Here is a 25,016-nt window from a genome sequence, read left to right as displayed (position 1 = left end):
CGGCCCCTAGTTACGTCATCGCCGCAGCGTTATCAACCGGTCGACGCCGACGCAACGAACGCGTGGATTAGTACAACACGACACGCACAACGGGGTGCTTTACACCCTGTTGTTTGTGGTATAAGGATACCATCACTATCCCAGAACCCGCGCCGGGGCAGAAATGCGCTGTTTGTACCGCTTAAATCAGATTATTAGGAGAAACGGATTGTGACGTCAGGGTTTAGGACGCGTCGCGTTGACTCCATGCAAGCAGACGAGCGCAGACCAATCTGCTCTCCTCCACCAGTATGAGTTCAACCTGAATGAAGGACAGGGATCTCAGCATGGCCTCTTATCTGGAGGTAAGACAGCAGCTGTTTGTCTTTCAGACGCGACGCTCGATACGCTTTACAAACAGGTTGATGCTTGTGTTCATGGACAGGTAAATGTTTTGTATTCTTCATCCGGGTTTACTTCCGGAGTGCATGTGCGAATTAAATTGTGATTTGATAAGTGTACATCAATCGGTTAATTTTTAAACACTTAAATTAAACTAAACGCCTTCCAAATAGTGTGCGCGCGCGCAGGCTGGTGTGTTGCCAAGGCGACGCCATTAAGATCAGCGTGTACTGTAATGGTTTAACTTTAGTAAGAATATATATAAGATCATATTAAACTCTTGAAATAATATTTTTATGGATAAAATATAGTGGATACTACAGCTCACAAGCTGGTTTTGCGAATATAACGATTGATTTATGTGCTCAATAATTTCTATCAAATACTGATAAAGTGAGCATTTTGTCTTTCAGATAGCTGATGACAGCAAGGGACACGAACTGGATCTTTTCTGTGTCCCGAAACACTACGAGGAGGATTTGGACAGTGTCATAATACCCAATGGCCTCATTAAAGACAGGTAGGCTACATTTGACCCAAACCCGCTTGTATTTTCGCCACCTTTAATACAGGATTTTATCTTAAATCTCAATGAGGAGATCAGGATGTGTTCATTTTTAAAGCGATACAACAAGGCTGTGTAATTGACATGGCCGTTGTATGACCCCGCTAGTAAAATAACCCAATAGATTTAGTTAATGATGTCCATCCACCACCAACTCTTATTTCAGTAGAGCATCTAAGAGGCATGTGATTTGAATTTGGCTTTCCCATTGATTTGTTTAACAAATTTCGCCTGGAATCCTCGCCTGTCAATGCATCTAGTTGTACGGAGTATGAATGTCTGTGTGGACGTATGAAATAGTCCACCTTTATATTAAACAAACAGTGTTTCTCTGCAGGACTGAAAGGTTGGCCAGAGATATTGTTCGGGACATGGGCGGGCATCACATTGTGGCTCTGTGTGTTCTGAAGGGAGGGTATAAGTTCTTTGCCGACTTAATGGATTACATCAAGACACTGAATCAAAACATTGACAAGTCTTTACCATTGACCGTGGATTTCATTAGACTAAAGAGCTACTCCGTAAGTGCCAGCTCTACATTTCTCCTTCCATTATTTATTCTCTCTAAAGCACCGGCTGATTCGCTGATGTGTGCCATATTTATATAAAATAATGACCTATGAATGATCAGAAATGCTTTGAAAACTCAGTTATGATTTGTATTTTATTACATTGTTTCGTATAGCAATGTTACTAGACAAACATTAAAATGCACACATCAGACGATAAGATGACACTAGTCTGATTTAAAGGGATAGTTCACACAAAAATGAAAATTCTGTCGTCGTTTACTCACCCTCAGGTCATTCCAAACCTGTTTACACACATTGTGGCTCTGTGTGTTCTGCAACTCTATAGCTCTGGGTAAAAAAATGCAAGAGGATGCTCTGGTATTTGTTCTTCTGAACACATTGGAAGATATTTGGAAGAATGTCAGTAACCAAATAGATCTCATTCCCCATTGACTGCCATAGCAGGGGAAATAAAAACTATGGGAGTCAATGGGTGATGAGATCTGTTTGGTTACTGACATTCTTCCAAATATCTTCCTGTGTGTTTAGCAGAACAAAGAAATGTGTGCAGGTTTGAAATGACAAGAGGGTGAGTAAATGATGACAGATTTTCATTTTTGGGTGAACTATCCCTTTAAAAGGACAACTTGGACAACTTTATATAAAGTAGACAGTTAGTCCGATTTTGTTGAAATCAGCATTATAATATTAATGCTGTTGATGGAATTTAATTGGGAATATAACTAGAATATTTGTATGTTTACCTCTAGAACGACCAGTCAACCAACTGTGTCAAAGTTATTGGTGGAGATGAATTGTCTGCTCTTACGGGAAAAGTGAGTTTGGAACTTTGTGTACTTTTACAATTTTGGGGAATTATAATCTTTTCCATTTATTTAGTTGTTAATGCTTCTTTTTCTCTCCTAACAGAACGTGCTCATAGTCGAGGTGAGGTTCACTTTTTGATGCAGCATATTGGCCGACTTGCTTTCTGTGTTAAATTTATAATTGTGTGTGGAATGTTCAATGGTGTTTAAAATGTCTGAGATCGCTACCGTGTTATTTGATATTTTACTATATTTCTTACATAATGATTTTGGAAAAAAATGCACAGACATTTTTAGATTTTACCCAAAGTTATCGAGGTGGAACATACGCCACGATTCCAGTATGATTTGAGAATGTTCTAAAGAGTGTTTTGTGATTTGCTACAAAGAAAATAAGTTAAGAATGTCAGTGTCACAAACTTGCTTATTTGTTTAGTGACCTACAAATAATGCATTCTTTACTCTGTAGTCATTTTTGGTGGTTATGTTTCTCTGTTGAAAATCCTACAACTGTTGGTATTTTCAACGCCACTGTATATTTTGTGCGAAAGGGCGAAAACAGACGCAATACAAGCTAATTAATTTTTTGTCTCTTAGGACATCGTAGAGACAGGAAAAACCATGGAAACGCTGCTTAAACTATTAAATGAATGTCAACCTAAAATGGTAAAAGTCGCCAGGTAAGAGAACGCAATGCTACAAATAGGGAGAACAGGAAAGTCAAAAATGTTTTTTTTTCAATAATAAATCAATTTGATGTTTTAATCTCATTCTAAATCTGTACGATTTTCTTCAACAACAAAATATATGTTTCTTTATTGATGTCTAAACTGCTCTTTTTATACGTTGAAAGTGGTGCTGTCAATAAAGTTTGTCAGGAAATAACAAATTAAATATGGATCTGTTTCTTAAAAATTAAGTACTTTTTTTACTTAAGAAGGGTTGAAATATAATGTAATATAGAAATGAGTCAATGACAGCCCAGACCCCATTTACTTGAGACACAAGATGCATTGAGAACCACTATTACCAGTTTATCAAATGATCTGTTTTATTCTCTGTATACTTGTGTTGATAAATAATTTAATTTGAGTGTAAATAACTTTAATTCTGGTATTTAATCGGTTTGTTCATAATGCAACGTTAGAATTGACAGTTTTACTGTAGTCGTGTCTAGTCACATTTATGCATTTGACAGATGCTCTTATCCAACATGACTTCCAGTGCTTAATAATAAATTCATGATAACATCAATCACAACATTTATTTCATTGCCGTTTAATTTCAGTTTACTTGTCAAAAGGACACCCAGGAGCTCAGGATACCGACCTGACTGTGAGTTCCTTTGTATTCTCATCATTGGATTATATCGGATGATATCCAGATCACTTACGCTGAAATACTAGCGTTTATGCTGTTGGACATGCCACCGGAAACCGTCGGCGTTTAGAGTAGTTATGCAATGCTTTTAGACAGAAGGCTGATAAGCTCTTTAACTCAATCCGGCACAACCGTTACTCGCTCTTGACTTGCACTCTTGATCACAGCGCTAAAGTGGTTGAAAGTCACTTATCAAGGAGATACAGAAGCCGACGGCTACCCACAATGTTTGAGCACTTAGTAACCCTGTGCATGTGTATGTCTGTGTGCTGTATTTATGTAGAGGTTTATTATGTGCTGATTTAAATCGATGGTGGATGTTAAATATCTTGAGATGAATCAACAAAAGCCAATTTTGTACATAAAGCTTGAGGATGGACTCTTTGGCAAATAGAGAGACAGAAGGGACCAGTTGTTTTGTATTGCATTACATTGAGTTTTGCCTCGTGAGCCTGTATGAACATAATTTATGATACTTTAAATGCATTGTTTAATTAAATAAACATAATACAACTAGGGATGCACTGATAATGATGCCAGTATCAGTATCGGGCCCGTTACTAAGCTCATGTACTTGTACTCGTAAAAATGCACGATACCTCATGTGACACAACTGACAAAAATTTGTTGTGAAATTTGCTTTGAAAGTTTGCGAAAAGCACTTAAATTGTTAATTTTTTCATAATGTGTTTGAGGTAGAGTTGTTTGTAACTATAAAGCTATTCTATTTTTATTAGTCTCACTGTGTTTGGAAAAGGTACAGGCATCGGTATCGGCGATACCAGGAAAAATATCGGTACTCTGTCTTTTAAAAATGGTATCGGTGCAATTTTACTTCATATTTTTACTAAATATTTTTCGTTTGTTTAATATTTTCATTTTTTAAAGGGGTCATATGACGCGGCTAAAATGAATATAATCGTTTGTTTTAGATGTAATGCAATGTGTATACACGATTTAAGGTTCAAAAACGCTGTATTTTCCACATACCGCTCTGAAAAGCGAGGTGTGCTATGATTGGCCAGTTAACCAGTGCGTAGTGATTGGAAATGTGACGCCTCTTACCATATTTGGAACATCAGGTTCCAAAGCAATTGTGCTGACAGGTACGCCCACCTTACTTGTTTATACATTTGGGCAGTCTTAGTCAAATCATACCACCAACTGATGTAGATTTGGGGGGGTGTGGTTACACGAGGCGTTTCAGGCAGGCCTGGGTGAGCATTCGCTTTTAGATAGAATACATCTTTTGTTCCCACACTTGAATTTTTTCACAATTTTACGTGTCTAATACATGCATGTGCAACTTATAACACACCAAAGACACAGAAAAACACGTATTCTCGCCATATGACCCCTTTAAGATTAAACGTATCATTAGCAGACCCCTTCCTTGTATTACTCCTAATTTAAATAATTCATACAACATAAACCACATGAAAGGCGTTCTATTAAAACTCAAAGCCAGATGTTAAAAATCTATCATTGAATTAGGTTGGTGTAATGTGTTTAATTCAGTAGAAACCAGTATAAATCGTATGTTCATTCTAGTGCTGTGTTTTTCTCAGTGTGCATTTGCTTTTAAATATCGTTTTAGATATTGGGTTTGAAGTTCCTGACAAGTTCCTGGTAGGATATGCTTTAGACTACAATGAATACTTCAGAGATCTGAGTGTAAGTATCTTATGACACAGTCTCATAATGATAATAAAGAAAACATAATTAATTAATTTGTAGCCTTCAAATTTCTTTGTGCATATTGTGTATGTAAATTACAAAAGAGTAATTTCTCAGTTTTACATTTTCATCTGTACTTGTCTTATTTGTTTTAAACTGGTTTCCGTTATGGGAATAGCCATGGAGGATGGCATGCGGCTTTAAACACTGCTTTTGTAAATACTCTTTATTGCTTGAAATCACGGAAATATACTAGGAATAGGAAAATATTTCCAAAACTGCTCAAAAAGGAATGGTACTCTGTTGTGGTTTGTTGACGGTCTCATCTCTCTTTTCTCTCTTTCAGCATATCTGTGTATTAAGTGACCAAGCAAAAGAGAAGTATAAAGTATGATACGACACCAAAGTGCTGAAAGCATGAAGACAAAGATCACTGTGAACCCTTTGCTTTCTTTGGTTGTAAATTGAATTAATTTTTGTATCCGTGATCAGAAATGAGGAGTGAACTCATGCAACACAGATCTTCACAAGTGTATGATCACACTTATACTGAAACTTTTTTTTGTTTTTTTTAGTTGCTGGGTATAATCATGGGGCGGAGCTCCTTACTTTTTCTTCATGTGTTGAACTGAGGCCTTCCATTGAATTGATTGTATATTTTATGATTCAAGTAAATTGTTTGGTTAATACAATTAGGTAAATAATTGTTTGGTCAATATTTATTCTTTAGATATAATCCCAGTATATAACCCCAGAATGAACCTATGCACTAAAACCATTGAATGGGCAGTTTACATTGATGTGCTGTTTTGTGCGACATTGAGGATTCTTTAACACAATAAAATTACACTAACACGACCGTCATTTTTGACCTGTATTTTTTGTTGTTGTTTATACACAATTAAAACTAGTCTACTAAACTGAATGTTATAATTTTGTAATATTGCTCATTAATAAGTGCCACCAAAAACACTGAAAACTGACAAGGTGTTAAGAGAAAGAGGAAAATAATGTAAACACGATACTAGTTTTCTTAATTACAACATTTCTTGAAGTCTGCACAACATTTAGCACAAGAATGATATTTAAATGTCATGAATTTTTGAAATTCCATATTCAATGATATATATGAATGTCTCAACCATGAATGACTTTCAAAATGAAAGTTTTAACCATTCAATTTTGATTCATTTGAGTCACTGGGTCAGAAATTGGTTACTCTCAGCAATAATAAAATAATGTTGCTAGAGGATGTTTAGACAACTAAAGCACAGCTTATACAGATGTTCTCAGAATATTGCAGAGATCTTTTTTGTAAAATCCTCAACTTAAACTGCTCCACAGGAACAATGATACACATATTGACTCCAATGATTGTTATCTGAAATTAATTACATTAAAATGATCCCAAACATTCTTTACAATCTTCCGTAAAAGAATCTGTCAAAATTACCGTTTTTATTACAAAATAAAAACACTTTTTTGTTTCCTCATAAATTGTGTACGTTAAACACGCCTTTTGTTTCTTTAAAAAAGGCCTTCATTTCCCACAATCCCATTCAGCGTGACGTCACGTTGTGATTGCGGAAGTGCTCCGGCAAGATCAGCGCAACGTGCATTTGCTGTCAAACAATTTTTTATTTTGAAGTTGGAGGAGTTATTGGCTTTAAAATAAGCAGTGTGAGATGGCAGCTCTTAAATACGCGGGGATGGATGATACAGACAGCGAAGACGAGCTTCCTCCAGGCTGGGAGGAGAGGTCCACGAAAGACGGATGGGTTTATTATGCCAAGTGAGTGTTTAATACACAAAACCAAAACATTCCGATCGGTGTTATTTACCTAGGCTAATCAAAACAATAATACAGTTGTTATTATATTAGTAGCGAGGCTTGAGCATTTCTAATGTGATTTATAGAACGATTAAGACGTGACGTTGTCAATGAAGTGTCATAATTGATTTTAGCCACGAAGAAATGAGGACTCAGTGGGAACATCCCAAATCTGGCAAGAAGAAGCGCTGTGCGGGAGGTATGACGCTTATTTCACACTGTTCATGGATTAAGAAGGACAGATGATCCACAATGCATTGAAATATTCAATCTTTAACATTTTGAAGGACTTGTAAATGTGCACTCAATTGTTTTGCATATTAAACGAATGTTCTGAAAGTACTACGGAATGCACACGTACTAACAAACAATATACTGTCGACATTAATTGTTTTGTCAAGTTATGTCAAGTCTATTAAAAAACAGAAGTAGAATCACTGATAATGTGCAATTTTATTTCATGCAATGCAGATTTGCCATATGGATGGGAACAGGAAACAGACGCGAAAGGCCAAATCTACTATGCTGAGTAAGCTGAGTGAATATAAAACTGTCACTGTAATTTCATAATATTATGACGCGTGTGTTATATTATATTTATACAGATCTTTGACGAGATGTTCTTCTTTCTAGTCATATCAACAAACGCACAACATATTTCGACCCCCGGCAGGCCTTCACTGTAGAAGACCTACAGGTGAAGCCCAAACGCTACGATGGAAACACATCTGCGCTTGATGTACTGCAGAATCTCGACCTCTCAGACAAGGTCGTCGTCATCACAGGGGCCAATTCTGGCATAGGTAAGCACTCTATCTGTATTTGAACTCTCTTTATACATATAGCTGTATTTGTGTCATTTTGTTGTCTGATTCATCTGAAGTAACATTAACTCATTCTCAAAATGAGCTAAAAAAAAGTACAGCGTGTTTGTAAACAAGTTGTGTTTATTAGCCTGACTGTGCTGTGCACCTGCACTATAAACCAGCTGCTTTGCAGTACAGTGTTTGTCCAGAAGATGGCACTATAACATTATTTATTCCTTCCTCGGGAAAATGTGAATTTATTTTCACTAGACCCAGAATTCACAATAAACAACAAAATACCAAAACGATTCATTGTACAATAAAACAACACTATAACAAAAGTTGATATTGATTGTTACAGGTCCCGGTCAAAGGGAGGAACTGTATTCAGAGTAAACTTTTTCAATAAAAAAGTAAGAGAGACAAGAGTTTGCTGTTAGTCAAGCGATCCTCTGTGTTGTCTGAATAATAAACAGTATTTAAAACCATGAGAAAATGCCATATGTAAACTGAATAAACTCTTACACAACAAATAGATCAATAAATAGATAAAATCATCCAATAACTTGTATATAAATCATACAGACTCTCACACAGCTCTTTTGCACAATAAACTTAACTTGCATAAAGACACTCAAGTAACACAATACAATATTATTTAAGCAATAAGTTAAACATTTTAGTCAATTTGATTTCATTTGTTCAAATGTCACTTTTACTATAAAATGTAAGACTAGAAAACCTCTTTCTGACATAACATCTATTTAAAATAATAATACAATAACTACTCCATATAAATAAACATTCATTTGACATTAAAGCATATGAATTACCGATTTTATCTCAAATTAAGACAATTTAACCAACCTTTTTCAATAAAAAAGTAAGAGAGACAAAAGTTTGCTGTTAGTCAAGCGATCCTCTGTGTTGTCTGAAGAGGCACCACAGTTGTCCCGGTAACTCAAGCTCTCAACTGCCACCAAGAACTTAAAAGATGCAGCTCTACATTCTTACAGTAACACTATCTCTAATTACTATAAGCACCATTTCATATGAATGTTAATATACATAAATAGAAAATATATACACGTATACAAATCATTTGATTGTGACCCAAAAATAGCAGGGGGTCACATGATATTACCAATAACTGTAGGCATCAGTGCGAGTGAACAGATTGTAATCTGGGTAGTATATTTTTTTACCCTGTAGTATTTATGCAATCTGTCATTAATGTTGGTAATTTAGCTAACGTCTACAAAGTAAGTTTGCAATGAAATACTAGTATTTTGTAAACGTACAGTCTGATCGTAAACACAGCTTTGAAGTCAATAACAATAAATAAATGCATAAACTATGCTAGACGATGCATTTGTTTCCCCTTTATTTTTTGCAGTCCTAACTGCACAGATATATAATCATTATTATTTTTATGACTAACCACCGATCTCATAGAATGTTTATTTGTTTAGTATGATTTTATGTGTAAAAGAAAATTTCTTTTGTGAATGATGACAGGAATAGACTGTATATTTAGTCCTTGTTATGTATTTATACATATATATTTCTACATTTATATATACATATATTTATGCTGTTTTAACTATTAATGTGTGTTGCACTCACAGCTGTTCACTTATGTTTATTAACATTAACATGAATTGCTCAATGGGAACGTTCTACTTTTAAAGCGTCACTTTAATCACAACAGTCATGCCACACAATATCATGTTATTAGATAGTCAAATATTTCATGCTGAACAAAAAATAATGGAGAAATCTGGAGAAATTGCTTATTGCAATTCATAACTTAAACATAGACTTTAAAACAAACAGGGATGATATTTCAGACATACTACATATGAAGAACTATTGTAATAAAAGAGAAAATCCCCCAAATTTACAGTCTAGATAATAGTAGATGTTTATGGAGTTTGTAGTGTCGTGTGATTGACCACTAGAGGGCAGGGGTGCTCTGTGAATCACTTATAATTCCATCCTGATAGGAATCCAGCCAATTTCAACTTCACACCTTACAAAAGACAATGTATAAGAGAGAATAATTCATATAAAATTTCTGAATAATAATGTTACTAGCATTAAAATGATTGCATTAAAGAGATAACTCCGTCTTTAAAAATGTTTAAAAATCATGTTTTTTATTATGTTATCATGGTTTTATTGTAGTTATTGGCATTATTATGGCTTAAATCAAAACAAACCAACTGCAGTTTGATTGATATTAATCAAAATAAAAAAGCATGATTTTTGAAAAGATTTTAAAACGGAGTTATGTCTTTTTGGAAAGAAGCCCTTCAAATTATCCTAGATTTATGGCCCTCTTTTGTCATTATTTCTCAATTTTTATATTTGTTTAGCTTTATTTATTAGCAATACGTCTTTATTTTTTTTTCAATAAAGACATTAGTGGCTTAGATATTGCTGTGGATTTGAAAATGTGTGTAAAAGATTTACTTGCATGGTATCCATGCCCTAATACTTAAATATGATATATGTTATATATTTAATGAATACTGTTGCGCTAAAAGTTTTTGCGAGTACAAGACGAGAGTGTATTTACTTACTGTACCTTGTATCACAATCCTTTATGGAGGTCATTTTAGATTGTAATAATAGTGTTTGTCATATAGCTTTTAAATGCATTAAGCACTTTAATGCATTATTAGAGTGGCAGGATTTCTCTGGTAATAAGTCTCATCATCTGGTAATTACAGCAAGAGAGGTTATTATGCTTTTATTAGAATGATACTGTACTGTATTTTATTAGCCCTGTACAGAGACGCACTTGCAGTCGCCTTTCTACCGCTTTAATACAGCGGTAATGGAAACAAATGCTCTTTTGTATCCTCTCTCTCTCTCTTGTTAACGGGTTCTCTGGTGGTGGAGTGGTACACCTGCACCCGTGCATTGATCGTGCGGCGCGTATTTGACCCCGGCTGATGCCTCCCATTCATTCCCATTAGTGACTCGGGCGCTTTCCTTAATTCTCCTCTATTGAACCAACTAAAAGTTATTTACCGTCGAAAGCGCCGTTCACTTCACTCAAACGCCACGTCACCACACACCCAACAGCGTCTGACCTGAGACCTGTGCGAGGTTTCCTTTCAATGTTTCCTTTTTCAGACGCTAAAATCTGGTGCTTGGTGCCAAAGAATTGTGACATTTTATATCAAAATATGTATTTAATATAAATACATAGTAAGATGAAGTATAACTTCTATTGTTCTTTATATTATTTCTTTTATGTTGTTTATGTTTACTAACAAAAGCATTTTGAGACTTAAGTACAGCAGTTTCTCCATTTTGACTGTAACAAATTGGAAAAAGCAAATTTGTAACTATTTAAATAAATTTTAGTTATAATTATTACTATAAAAATGTAGTTTATATTTAGTTTATTATTTATAATTCCACTTGAGGAACGTGTGTGAATTACGTAAATACTTTTATAAGAGTGATTAGATTTGATTTATTACGAACACATCACACTTCTTGTATGTTTTGCTTTAGACAAATCTGTACAAACTTCCAAAACTCCACATCTAAGCACTTAAGACAAACTTCCAAAATATTCCCGAGTTATACTACGTTCCTCTTCTAAAACTCTTTTATTCGTTCAGACAGTCATAAATAAATCATAAATCTTTTATTTGGATACACTCGTTCTTTGTCTCGACATACCCGGTTGCGCAGCACAATGTTTTGATGCGCGGGAGTCATTTTTTAAGTCGAGTAGCGCGGGGTTATTATTGTCGAGCAGGTGTATCGCAGGAGTCGTCGGGTGACGGTGGTGGCCTCTTGGCTGGCTGTCTCTGAGGGTGATGGATGCTCTGTGGCGGTCACGGCGCTCTTACGTGCCTCTGTTTGTCTTTCTGAGTCACAGAGCTGAAGACGTGGATGCATGTGTACGTTTATGGGCTTCTATATTTACACTGTTCCTATTTCAGTTCATCAGCTCTTGTGGATGAGGCGGGCGAGCGTGCGAGTGCACTCGCTGATGCTGATGCTGCTTGCTTTCTATGTGCAAAAAATGGTGGTGCAAATTAGAAGGAGAGGTCTGTTATCAAAATGTTACGTCCTGTGTTTGGTTTCGTTCAGTTTAATGATGCTAGTGCCACAGATACGACACAAACTTTTAACCTAAAAGTAAAAGCAAAAATCCAACCTGCTTTACAAAATGTTACCAAAATCCCTCTTTCTTGTGTTGGCTTTTAATACTACACCTTTTGCCGTGATGTACCGAAAGCGTTTTCTGATGGCCTGAATCATGGCACGTTGTGTCGTTCTTTAAGAGCTCGCTCTAACTCTCATATCCTTGTTTTGTTTTGCAAAAAGCTCAGTGTCAGGACAGGAAATGGAGTGCATAAGGTGGCACAGGGGATGAATAACAGACCGTACTGACGGGAAGTCTTCTGTTTTATGTTTTTTGATAAATGCCATGGCCGCTATGTATTTCCAGTTTAATTGAATTTTGATGGCTGTTTGACTGTGTTGCTGTACCCTCTCAACGGTCCTGTGTCGCCGGGTCATTCTCTCTCTCTCTTTCTCTCTTTCTCGCTCTCTCTCTCGGCCAAAGTGTCCTCGAAGAGGTAACGTTGTGATTCTTGTTTGTTTGCGAGAGTTGAACGCTGATGTGTTTCTCTCCCTGTAGTTTGAGACATGCTGTGAAAAACTCCCTATAGCAACACTGTATAATGGGTTAATTGATATAGAAATGTGTTGAACGTTGCATAACACTTGTGCCCTTGTGACTGTATTCTCTTAGTGCTCTTATATAACTGTTACTGTTTAGTAAACATTTTAGGGACACAAATATTTATTAACCCTTGTGTGGTGTTCATGCTTTTGTTACTCAGACAATGTTTGCGTGTCTAGTGGACCCACAGCATTTTTCACAATTTCACAAATTCACGTCTACAACAATATCTAATGTCATCAATGTCTTTACTGGGAAGAAATAAAGAAGGATTGCTAATAAATTAGGGTTGTCAAATGATTAATTGCGATTCATAATAAAAGTCTGTGTTTACATAATATATGTCTGTGTACTGTGCATAATAATTTTGTATTTATAAACGCATACATGATACATATTTAGGAAATATTGTATGTATTATTTATATTTACAAATAATTAAAGTGACATATAAATGTTTATTCACTTTTATATTTTGTATTTATCTTAAATATATGCATGTGCGTGTTTATAAATGCAAAATGAATATGCACAGACATGTGTTATGTAAACGAAAGCGTTTATTCTGGATTAATCGCAGTTAATCATTAAACAGCCTTATAATAAATACAATTAAACAAATCTAAAAATGTGGAGATATTGTAAAATAGTGTTATAAAATTCTGATTTTTCTAAATTGAAAAATGTATGTCCAAATGCTTTACAGGTGTTCACTTTATCCCAGTTACAAGCAACATAGACAGCATTTACAGTTAATATTTTTCATTAACCTCTAATATATTACAAGGTGCTATTCGTGAAAGAAGCAAAACATCTATGAAATGGGTTAAAACATTATTATATTGAAGTGTTTGAGGTTGAGAAAAACAATGAATCACCTGAAACAGGTCCCACAGTCCTAAACACTACAACAAGGGTTAAAACATGATTTTATTATGCAAATGTATTCATTCTCATCTTTTAGCTTTGAGCATCTACAAATCATGGTGTAGTCCTAACCGATAGCAGATATACATATTTAAAGCATACAGCCCGTCTCTAAATGGACTAAATGCACTGATGATTCATCCTGCACTACGTGGCTTTTCGTCCAATCAGAAGCTCTCTAGAATGAGAACGTCCCTTTCACTGATACCTAGCAAGAAGCAAATCCTAAATCACGGCTGTGACATAAAGCTTATTGGCTATTAAAAACAACCAAAAATGGTGGTGATCACTTTTATATGTCCTGCCCTAACGTCCCGTATGAATAAAAACGCACACGAACACTTGCGAGGATAGACTACCTTGTGTATTTTAGCATGGCTGAAGAGATATGCTGAACCAGAACTATCCATTATGCAATTTTATTTCCACAAGAAAAGTAAAAGCGAAGATATTTTTCATCTGCTCTGTACTCTTCAGTGTGCCTGTGGAGGCTGTTATTGATATCGAGTGTCAGAGGAAATAGAATCTGAGGCTTTTAATGTGCGTTTCATGTCCGCTTGTGATTAATCTGTTTATCGGTTCTGTAATGAACACCAGGTATGGTTGGTTAGTCAAATTATTGAGCGTTATTAACCTTGGATGAAATTCACAAAGCACGGCAAAAACTGATGTAACATGCGCAAAAATTACAACTGGGGATAAAAGATTCGATAATGATTACGATCTCAATATCGCCCCGGCGGGGCGGCCGGAATGCATATATATGTTTAAGGCCTTTTACTGGATTTTAAAGGAGGGAAGCGTTTTAAAATTGAGCGTCTGAATGTGAACTCAAGTGGTTTATGGATCAGTTCGCTTTTACAATTTTTCAGAGAGAGCAGAGATATTAAAGTTTCATGACGACTCATTGCAGTCGGTTCTCTCTCTCTCCGTCTTTGTCTTAACAATGACAGTGATGAAAGTAACAGCGTTCCGGTGTTAGATTCTTGGATGGCAGGGGCCGAGCTGGAAGGCTAGCGTGAAGGGTTGCCGTGGGGACGGCGTGACCGATGCAAACGCGCGGCACAATGAAAAATGGTACTGGGATTCAGCCGAGGCCACTTGGGGGTCAAAGCCGGAATACGTGAGGGGAGGGCGGCAGAGGGCAGCCGGGGGCAAAAGCAGCAGGGTAATAGAACGGCGTGGGGCTGGTCAGGTGGAACTCCTCTCCTTGCACGCCGGTAATTACAAACCATACATTTCACTTTGGGCCGTGACAACGCCTCCCCCAATCCCAAAATGAAGATGGGGGGTTATTAATGGTGTAAATTAAGGCTCCCCGCAGACCGACTGGAACACCAGACTTCCTATTTTAACCCCAAAATGTATATCTCACCCCACCTGCTTCTCACTGGCTCTGCCCCGCCTCTCCCATGCTTTATGACCATATATGGTCATTAGATCTGCCATGCAGGTAGAATCGGGAAGTGGAAAAAAAATGTTGTGTTGGGCCCAGTGGTTGCGTTAGACTTTCTCATTGTCCATCATTTTGACAGACGGGGTTGTAAAAATGTGAATTTTTTTTTTACATCCATAGGATAAGGCATATAACGGCTTTAGTTTTTGCTTGCGTTTTATTTTTTTATTATGAATATTATTATGAATAATTGTGAATTATGCAGATCATGGGAGACTAATGCAGAGTCTTTTTGTGTCAGTTTTTAATTTTTGGAGGCTGAACCCGCACCTGTAATTATTTGTTGTTTTTTGTTCAATGTACAGTATATTGATGCTCTAGAACAGGTGTTTTCAAACTGGGGTCCAGGGACCTCCAGAAGGTTTTTAAGGGTCCCCAGAAGGAATAAAAGAGAACTAGATAGTACATTTTCTAAAGAAACTGTGAGTGATGCTTTCGTGGCAAACCGCGGGACTCGGCACTAGGGTGATGACACTTTAAGTACTAATGAATCTAACCAACCCTCATGACTCTAAGATGTTCTGATACAGAGATATAGGTCTTGCTAAACGGTTGCTAGGCTAATGTGTTTGGTTGCTATGGGCGTGGCTTGGCATCAGCCAACTGATGATGCTTCAAGCCAGAAGTGAAACAAACCAACTCCCATGTCTCTACGATGTTCCTATGCATAGATATAGGTTTTGCTAAACGGTTGCTTGGCTAACCTGTTTGGTTGCTATGGGCGTGGCTTAGCATGTGCCAACTGATGATGCTTCAACCCACAAGTGAAACAAACCAACCCCCATCTCTCTATGATGTTCTGATGAAGAGATGTAGGTGTTGTTAAACGGTTGCTAAGTTAAGATGTTTTGTTGCTATGGGCGTGGCTTCGTGGCTTAATGAACTTCCTTGGCCACTGATTGGTTGCCTGAGTAATACGTGCCCACCCCTTCGTCTCTACGACACTGTACTGCAAAGATATCCATATGAACTTTTGATAATGGGAGTCAATGGGATCGGTTGCTAGGTTGCTGTAAATGGTTGCTATGGGCGTGGCTTAATAGCTTTAAGATGATCCTGTGACACTGATTGGTTGTCTGAGTGAAATGTGCCCACCCCCTCGTCTCTACGACACTGTTCTGCAAAGATATTCAACACTGGACGTTTTACGCCTTATATGGGCATGCTTCCTGTGATTGGGAAATTTTGGGAGGCTCTTACACCCCAGGGGTACAACTTACACCCCAGGGGTACAACTTACACCCCATTGTGAGTGATGTTCTTACAGAGCCTGATAGCCTCTTCAAATCGTGTTTTATTTTCATGTTTCTATGATATCCTCACTCGGAGCTACGACCCGTCAAAGTTGGGTGCAATGTTAAGTCAATGGGATTTTTCAGGTTTTTATTCGCCCCCCTATCGCACCCCCTCCACCCGATCGCTTCCAAAAGTCATCACACACCATTCCTCAATGGGCCGCTCGATTTGATGTAGTCATTCATGGGTCCAAAGCGAAAAAATAACGCGTGAATATATAGCTATCTAGGTTTTGAATGGGAGTCTATGGGCGCCATTATAAGTATACGGAAATTTTGGGAGGCTCTCACACCCCAGAGGTGCAACTTACACCCCATTGTGAGTGATGTTCTTATAGAGCCTGATAATCTCTTCAAATTGTGTATTATTTTCATGTTTCTACGATATCCTCGCTTGGAGCTACGATCCCTCAAAGTTGGGCGCAATGTTATGTCAATGGGATTTTTCGGGTGGTTTTTCGCCCCCCTATCGCACCCCCCCCCCACCCGATCGCTTATAAAAGTCATAGCACACCATTCCCGAATAGGCCCGTCGATGTGATGTATTCATTCATGGGTCTACGTCAAAAGCTGCGGGACAAAAGTAGCGTGCCAAACTTTTGGCGGAACAAGAATAATTATAAGAAGTATGTATGTTCGAATAACAATATGCTTTTTCAAAGCATCACTAATTAGAAAGTAAACACGTCAGAGCCAAAATTGTAGAAGTCTACTAAAGCATTATTTGTGTTTCATTTCATTCATATTTATTTTCAAGTGTTTATCTGGATATTTTCATCTTTCTAGTCAGTTTCTCACTATAGTTCCCTATATTTTACCTACTAGGGTTTGTAGCAGTATTATTTGTACATGTCATGAAACACATTTCTATAGTGTAAATGGATTTAAAGTTAAAATGTGTATTTTTTATACATCTAACAGTATTTGCAGCCAGGTACTTGTTTGAAAACAATATGTTGTCTTTGTAATAATAAATATCCAACATTGTTTGAATGTATCTTAATCAGAGATGGGGGCAAGTCACACATGTTCAAGTCTCAAGTCCCTACCATCAAGTCTCAAGTCACAGTGCACACAAACCAAGCAAGTCAAGTCGAGTCCTGCTAAAGATCAAGTCAAATCAAGTCACAGTACCAAACAGAATAAAATCATATTTTATTTACCACAACTTATTTTTTCCTCAGAAATGAACTTGATTATACATTTAAAATCATAATATTTTAAATACAACACTTTGAATATAAAGTATGAAATTATTATTTTAATAATGAAGCTAGCATGTGGTAGCAAATGACTGTTTTAATGAGTGAGTCAAAGAAGCGTTCATTTAACTCATTCGTTTAAAACAGTTGATTCATTCATGAACAAGCAAGAATGGGTTACTGAATCACTCAATCGATTCGTTCAATACTTGGGATTCGTGTTGCAGAAAAACGCATTTTCCTGTAGCCCATCTGTACTGAACTGTTGGCAGCCGCGTTGCTATTCTGGAAATATTATTGTTACTTAATACGTCCTAAATAAACTAACGAGGGCAAATGCCTACTACAGCCATTTTGCTTATATATCTAGTATTTTGGATGCAAGAGAAACATCACAAATTGATAAAACACTGTGGTCACTGCGGTACAATTCCTTATTATTTTCCGTCTGTCAAGAGTGACACAATAAAGCACTTTTGAGAGGCTAACGCCATCGAATTTTAAGTTTGACTTCGCGAATTACAAACATGCGAATAATAATTTATAATTACTTTAATTTAATGACAGACTTAATATACATTTAGAGACAAATAATATAAAAACCAATGCTGTTTCCACATTCTCAGATTTTAGTCGAATAACAGTTAACAGCTTACATACCTTTTCTTTTTGAAGTGTCGATATCCTGCCTTTGTAAATGCATACAGCAAATCATCTTAGTCAATGTTGTCAGTGTCGAAGTGTTTATATCGAAAAGAAAACCTCTTGGGAGATTCCTTTGCTCTCACTATTTGACGCCATGAAACGTGCACTCGTGCAGACTCAGATCATTGGTTCCGCTCCGTGTCTTGCGTTTTGTTTACCAATGTTGCAATGTATATTTAAAAGAATTAATTACAGTTGTTATAAAGTAAAGTCTTGCCAAGTCATGAAGTTCAAGTCAAGTCACGAGTCACTGGATCCCAAGTCCAAGTCAAGTCGAGTCATTTTCTTTATTTAGTCAAGCGAGTCACAAGTCCTTAAGACTCGAGTCCCCCATCTCTGATCTTAATACATAAGGCATATAGATGGATATGTATTGTAGGATGGGGGGGCCCTCACAAAAGGTTCAACTTATTTTGGGGTCCTTGGCATCATGAAGTTTAAAAACCTCTGCTCTTTTTACGATGTTCCCTTGTTTTCTTTTTTAAAGTGACAGTTCACCCAAAAATGAAAAGTCTGTCATCATTTACTCGGCCTCTTGTCATTTCAAACCTGAATGACTTTTTCTTCCGCAGAACACAAAAGATGATATTTCAAAGAAAGTTGGGAATTGTACGGCACCGGCACCCATTCACTTCAACTGTATGGACACAAAACCAATGCAAGTCAATGGGTGCGGATAAACAAACATTTTCAAAATATCTTATTTGTGTTCTGCGTAAGAAAGAAACCCATGCATATTTGAAATGACAAGAGGATGGGTAAATGGGGACAGAATGATCATTTTTGGGTGCACTATCACTTTAAATAACATGTTGGAGCAGTATTTGGTGCACATGCTTCAGGCATATTGAGCTTTGGTTCTTTTGTGTGGTTAATACAACGTAACCTCCTCTCCACTCTTTAGTGTAATTCTGTCAAAAGTTTAAAAAAAAGTAGACCAGAAGCGTGAGGAAAAGAAAATGAACGGGAATCACGTGGTTGAGGTAATCCGTCAGCTCTTTGTGTTTGTCTTGGACTGCGCCTTCATTTTTTGCTCCAAAATGAACATGTCCAGTTAAGACCAGGATGTGACCCGCAGAAGAAACTTAGCAGAACAATAAAACCATCAGCAAACTCCGAGGTTATCTCTGGAGCATCCTGTCTTTATGGAGTCAACATTCAAAATGCTAAACTTTATTGACTCTAGGACACGCTCATTTGATGACAAGGCAACTGTAGATCAACTTCATTTCTAAGTACAGGAGAACATATTTAATAACTGAAACATAGCGTATATATAACTAACACATAAATGTGTTTAAAAGGGGAGTTTTTATGTTTGTAGCAAATGCTAGTCTAGCTGGATCTCTCCTCATGTGGGCGCGAGGTCTTTCTGCCTCTTTGATGAACACGTGGAGTCATTGCGTCCAAATGAATGTCAAGGCCCTCGTATTTTCCATAAATAATACACGGCTGGTCTCCGTTGTCGCTAAACATGTTCTAATTTGTTCTCCATTACAAAAAACAACAGCGTTGATTAATTCACACTTCAAGCTGAACAACCGCCACGGTTTTTACAAGGTGACTGCGAGAGTCGCTCTTTGATCAACGCTAATGCGACACTTTTTTTTTGTTTTGTTAATAAGTCTCCGCGTGCCACTTAATTGCCGTCTCACGGATCCGCTCGTAAAATCTCTATTTTTGCTTGCGGTTTACTGACAAGGAAACATTTCAATTCTCACGTTTGGTGTTTTTATTTTGGTGTCTGTTTCTCGGCGGGGGAGCCCCGGCGTAGATATTCACGGCTCTCTCCATTACTCCTAATAAGGTGTCATAAAATTTAATTCCATGCTTGGTTTGTCAGAGAGGAGTTCTTATCCTACTCCAATTTTGAGTTTTAATAGGTAATACTCCTTAGCTCTCTCCTCACAATTAGGCCTCCTAGTTACCTTTTAATGAAAATCAGATTAAAACATAATCTAATTAAAATTCATTTTAATCCACGATACCGTGCAGCCTGACGGTTTGAATCACGTGACCGCTGTCAGACTCGGTTAGTTTGCATAGAAAAGGGAGGGTCAATCAAGGTTTTTACATGTGAATGTTTGGAAATCTTTTGAAATGCATTGTTTGGGGGTGGGGAGAATTTGAGTTTGTCTGTCTATTTTCTGGATAATTTACAAAAACTAACAACAACAACAAAAAAAACATATTAGGACCATTAAAGTTGACATGAAGCTGAAGTTGCAGTGTTTTTTTTTTGTACTGGGACATAATTGGCTTTTGGTTAGAGAAAAGGTATAATTCTTTAAAGGTATAGGGATCTGAGGAGATGACGTATTTTGTATGCAAAGCCCAGAAGCGAGTTAGCATTTTTGGACTTCAGGTTCCATCGCTCCTCTATGGGTTTTTTGAATGGGTTTTGGGTAAATCGCCTGAAATAAGGTCTGTGGTAAACTAGGGCTGGGCGATGTTTATTTTTTTTTATCGAAAATCGACTTTTAAATTATTGTGATATCCGATAATATCGGGTGTGTTTGGCTTCATGCAACGTTGCGCAGACGATCAATCTGAGGATACGGTCCGGTGTTGTACCGAAATTCTCCCTGTGAGATTACGACTTCCCTACTTCTGATTGGTTCATTCACTTAGGATGCTGCTTTGTGATTGGTCCCCATCTCTAAATCCCGCCCCCACACCTAACCCTGACCCTAACCTTCGTAGGGAAAAACAGGGAAACAGGGAAGTATGAATATGCACAAACAATGAGAGTACAGTATATGACTAGTGTTATAAACTGGTGTTCATGGGGTCTTTATCGCTCTTCACTCTCTATTAGATGAGCACTTTTAGTGTGTTGCGACTCTCTGTCTTTAGGTTCGTTTATTCTCGGGCTTGTTTTTGCACTGCAAGTCTCTGGTGACTCCTCACGCGTCTCCCAAAACTGGAGGTAGAAGCGCGTCACATCAAAGCGCTCACGCGCTCGCGAGCATCATCGTGCATTTCAACGCAAGTTTCACCTTGGCTCGCCTGAAGTTAAACTTTATAAAACTATTAACAGCTTTTCAAAACAACCTGACTTCTGAAATACATGTTGAGAATGAGCTTTTTACTTCCGGGTTAGCCTACAAAAATACATCATCTCTAAGGTCCTGGATAAAGGCCAGTACTTTATTTTAGGAATAAAAAAATCACCCAAAAATGAAAATTCTGTCATCATTTACTCACCCTGAGGTTGTTCTAAACCTGAATAAATTAATTTGTTCTACTGAACAAAAAAAGTAGATATTTTGAAGAATGTGGGAAAACAAACAGTTCTGGGGCACCATTGACTGCCATAGTAGTTTTTTTTCCAGAACTGTTTGCTTACAAACATTCTTCCAAATGTCTTTCTTTTTTGGGTGAACTATCCCTTTAAGATTTTGAGGGCAAATAAAAAATAATTGATTTGCCAGGATAAAGCATTTATAATGAAAACGGTAATATTCCATACAAATATATAATTATAAAATAAAATAAATAAAAATAAAAGAATAACGAGTTTTGATTTCACTGAGACATTGGGTACGTTCATACAGTCACTTTTTAGGATTGACAACCGTATTTACTTACGGGCGTGAGTCTCGAAATGTCCTGTTCACACACCGGTTTAAAGTTGCAGCTTGTATACTGTCTGTTTGAATGAGAAACCGAACTCAAGCCTGTATGGTATTCGCACGCAACGCTTGTAACCATAGTGACGGACGTGCACATGAAAGATGGTGCATACTACAGACATTATCACAATGGGTTTAGTGCTATATAGCAAAACTAGGCGCGATCTTATTCGCAAAGAAGTAATAAACAGACACGGACGGCGGCTGAGACTATTTTTTTTACTTTAAACCCTTTTGTTTTTAAACACAGCACTAACGGCAGAGCGCACAATGTGGGTTTCTTCCCAGACCGCAAAACTGGTGGGAGCACCTCCGGTGGAGGAGAGTGACTGGATTGGAAATTTATGCATGACGCACAATTCCTATCTTTGTCTCTGTGAATTGCTAAAGCCTCACATTGCGAAATGCAACACCCAGATGCGACGAGCAATATGTGTGCAGAAAATAGTCGCAATCGCCCTCTGGCATCTAGGGACACTTGTGGAATACCGCACCATTGCGCACCTGTTCAGTGTTGGAAGATCAACAGTCCACAACATTGCTAAAGAGTTCTGCACTGATTCACTCACTACAACCAGTCATTAACGGCGTGAAACTTCTGCACGCGAATACGTCACATGACGTGACAGACAAGCGGTGCATTTCAAACGAGATATATCGCCCTCCGAAGGGCCCTTCCGAAAAGGGGACACCATACAAAACGTCACTCCAAATAAATAGAAAATGATGTTGTTTTTGTCGCTCCTTTAGCCAAGTGAATTTTAAACGGACAAATTAGGAGATACGATAGCATTTTTCCCTCTAGAGTTTACACACAAAGAGATTTACTCTTCGAAGGGAGTAGGGCATAGGGATGATCACTTTGGAATGGAACGCTGGGCTAGTTGTCCAGTACGATTACGTTCACACAGCAGGGCTTCTCCGCAAATGCGGTTGTGAGTCCCGAAAATGTAAACGTGTGAGTTCGGTTATAGAATATGGTTGTCAAATTGTTCGAACTGCGTGTGAACACAACCGCATTAAGAACTCAAATACAGGACTGACAACCGAATTCTGGTGCTGTATGAACGTAGCCATTAAAACTTTTGTTATAGTGTTATAATACATAGAATTCAAGTTAATTATTAAGTTAAATGATTAAAAAAAAAATTGCAGTTGAAATGGGTCAGACCACAGTCTCGTGGGTGCAGTAGTGGAGAAAAAACAGTTCTGATATGTGCGCAAATGTCACTCACCATCAGAGACAGCTGTCAACTTTCATATCCGCTGATACCCATAATTCCCTGCATCGGAGAGGTTCACAGAGCGATTGAGTCATACCTCTCTGTTTGAGCCATGTTGGCCTGTCAGGTCTTTTCTGAGCCATGACAGTGTAATATGTTTTACAAGCAGCATGGCCAAGGGTTATTTCACAGTCAGAGGGTGCAGGCAGGCCAGTCAGTAAAGCGCGGCCACACGGGGAACAGCCACGCGACGACGCAGCACATCTAATCCACCTGCTGTCTGCTAGCGGTCCTAGACAAACGTCCAAGCCACACTGTCAAAAGACTTTCTCAAAGCCCAATTTATACCTGTCTTTGATTCTGCTTTACATTATTAGAGATCATGAGAAAGTGATTTGGAGTTAGAGCGAAGTGTTTGCTTTTTCAGCCAGTTCGCTGTCATTAAACTTGTGTTTTAAAAGCAAGCGTGTTTCAATAAAACATATTTGAGGATTATACATGAGAAGGGCTACAAAGCTTGTCCTGCAGACAGTACAGCAGTTTTTTAGCAGTGGGACGCTGCAGATTTTGAGATTTTACCTTAGTGTCTTTTGGTAGGATGGCAAAATACACCATTCCCCATCTAAAATTCCTTGTGATTTTTTTAACTTGATAATTAATGTGGCACTCGCAAACTTGAGCCATTGTTATGAACTTGAGGATTTTCCCCCCCGCATCTATTCTGAGACGCGCATACCTTTATGACTGGTGCCCACTCCGGGTGATAAAGTGCTGATGCCAGCTTAACAGAAACTTTAAACATACTTGGTGTAATCAAAGGCACAATGCAAAAAGGCAGGTCAGCAAAACCAGCCAAAACAATACCCCAAGTCCCCCCTAAATATAACCTTTCTCTGTGAAGCAAATGTCTCGCAATTCTGCCTCCCCAACTCATATATTTAGATCATTGTTTCTACCTTTCAAGTCTGAGTGACCTATTTAGATTTTTGAAAATTAATTCAAGAAATTTATATAAAAACCAGAATCGTTCAAATGAATGAAACAGAAGTATCTCTGATGTTTTGCAATGCTCTGTCTTATCGCACTAGCTTTGAAGTGTTTTAAAATCATGTTTATATATATACTGTATAAACATAATTTTTTTCTACAGTCTGTGTACTGTAGATGTTTATGACCCCCTCGCAGGTTTTAAATTCTGTTTTGTATCGTCACACTTTACGTTTTTGTTTCCTGTAACAAAGGTGCCTCAAGGTCGTGTCCTTGGTCCGTTTTCATTTCATTATCTACACAGAAGCTATTGGAGTTTCTCGGCTTTAATTCGATCACATTCATCACATGAAAAAAGACTTGATTGAGTATCTTAAAGAAGAGCCTTTGGCTCTCTGTTTGATGGAGAATGGAACAGAGATATGGAACTTCAGCTCATCTTCGCGCTACCCATTCACCCTCTGCTCGGTTTCATTTGCAAATAACAGTTCTGCAAAGTTATCAGAGTTAAAGCACTTATCTCAATCATGTCATTTCTCTTCTCCTACAACCCCTCTTCCACCCACCCTTGCCATATCTGCAGGTTTTGAGACAGCGCGATCTTTCGCTCTTCACGGAGCCCATGTGATCTTAGCCTGCCGAAACAAAAGTCGTGCCAGTAAAGCAGCGGGTCTGATCATGGACGAGTGGGTGAGTAAGAAGATTACGCACACGCACACACAAACACACACACACACACACACACACACACACACACACACACACACACACACACACACACACACACACACACACACACACACACACACACACACACACACACACACACACACACACACACACACACACACACACACACACACACACACACACACACACACACACACACAC

General features: G+C 37.7%; 2 protein-coding genes across 2 annotated transcripts in view; both read left to right on the top strand.

Moving 5' to 3' along the window:
• Positions 1-25: 25 nt before the first annotated feature.
• hprt1l (hypoxanthine phosphoribosyltransferase 1, like) lies at positions 26-6,317 on the top strand. Its single transcript, XM_057330073.1, has 9 exons — positions 26-344; positions 795-901; positions 1,284-1,467; positions 2,229-2,294; positions 2,389-2,406; positions 2,883-2,965; positions 3,574-3,620; positions 5,263-5,339; positions 5,689-6,317. Exons 1-9 carry the CDS (start codon positions 306-308, stop codon positions 5,734-5,736), a joined length of 669 nt encoding a protein of 222 aa, XP_057186056.1. The 5' UTR covers positions 26-305; the 3' UTR covers positions 5,737-6,317.
• A 576-nt stretch (positions 6,318-6,893) lies between these two features.
• wwox (WW domain containing oxidoreductase) overlaps positions 6,894-25,016 on the top strand; it is a 229,757-nt gene continuing 211,634 nt past the window's right edge. The window contains exons 1-5 of the mRNA XM_057330055.1: positions 6,894-7,134; positions 7,308-7,372; positions 7,645-7,702; positions 7,807-7,976; positions 24,709-24,815. Of these exons, the coding sequence (XP_057186038.1) occupies positions 7,028-7,134; positions 7,308-7,372; positions 7,645-7,702; positions 7,807-7,976; positions 24,709-24,815 (507 nt within the window). The 5' untranslated portion in view covers positions 6,894-7,027. The remainder of the gene's footprint in view (positions 7,135-7,307; positions 7,373-7,644; positions 7,703-7,806; positions 7,977-24,708; positions 24,816-25,016) is intronic.

The sequence above is a fragment of the Triplophysa rosa genome, linkage group LG3 (assembly GCF_024868665.1).
Source record: "Triplophysa rosa linkage group LG3, Trosa_1v2, whole genome shotgun sequence".
Classification (NCBI taxonomy): domain Eukaryota; kingdom Metazoa; phylum Chordata; class Actinopteri; order Cypriniformes; family Nemacheilidae; genus Triplophysa; species Triplophysa rosa.
The sequence above is the reverse complement of the archived record's forward strand: the minus strand, read 5'-3'. Positions and strand labels throughout refer to the sequence as shown.

What these genes read in the sequence shown, in the direction of transcription:
- hprt1l (XM_057330073.1), top strand. Translation starts at nt 306, where the DNA reads ATGAAGGACAGGGATCTCAGCATGGCCTCTTATCTGGAG. An exon ending in AAAATGGTAAAAGTCGCCAG is followed by an intron (nt 2,966 to 3,573) that starts GTAAGAGAACGC and finishes GTTTAATTTCAG; the next exon opens with TTTACTTGTCAAAAGGACAC. An exon ending in AATACTTCAGAGATCTGAGT is followed by an intron (nt 5,340 to 5,688) that starts GTAAGTATCTTA and finishes TCTCTCTTTCAG; the next exon opens with CATATCTGTGTATTAAGTGA.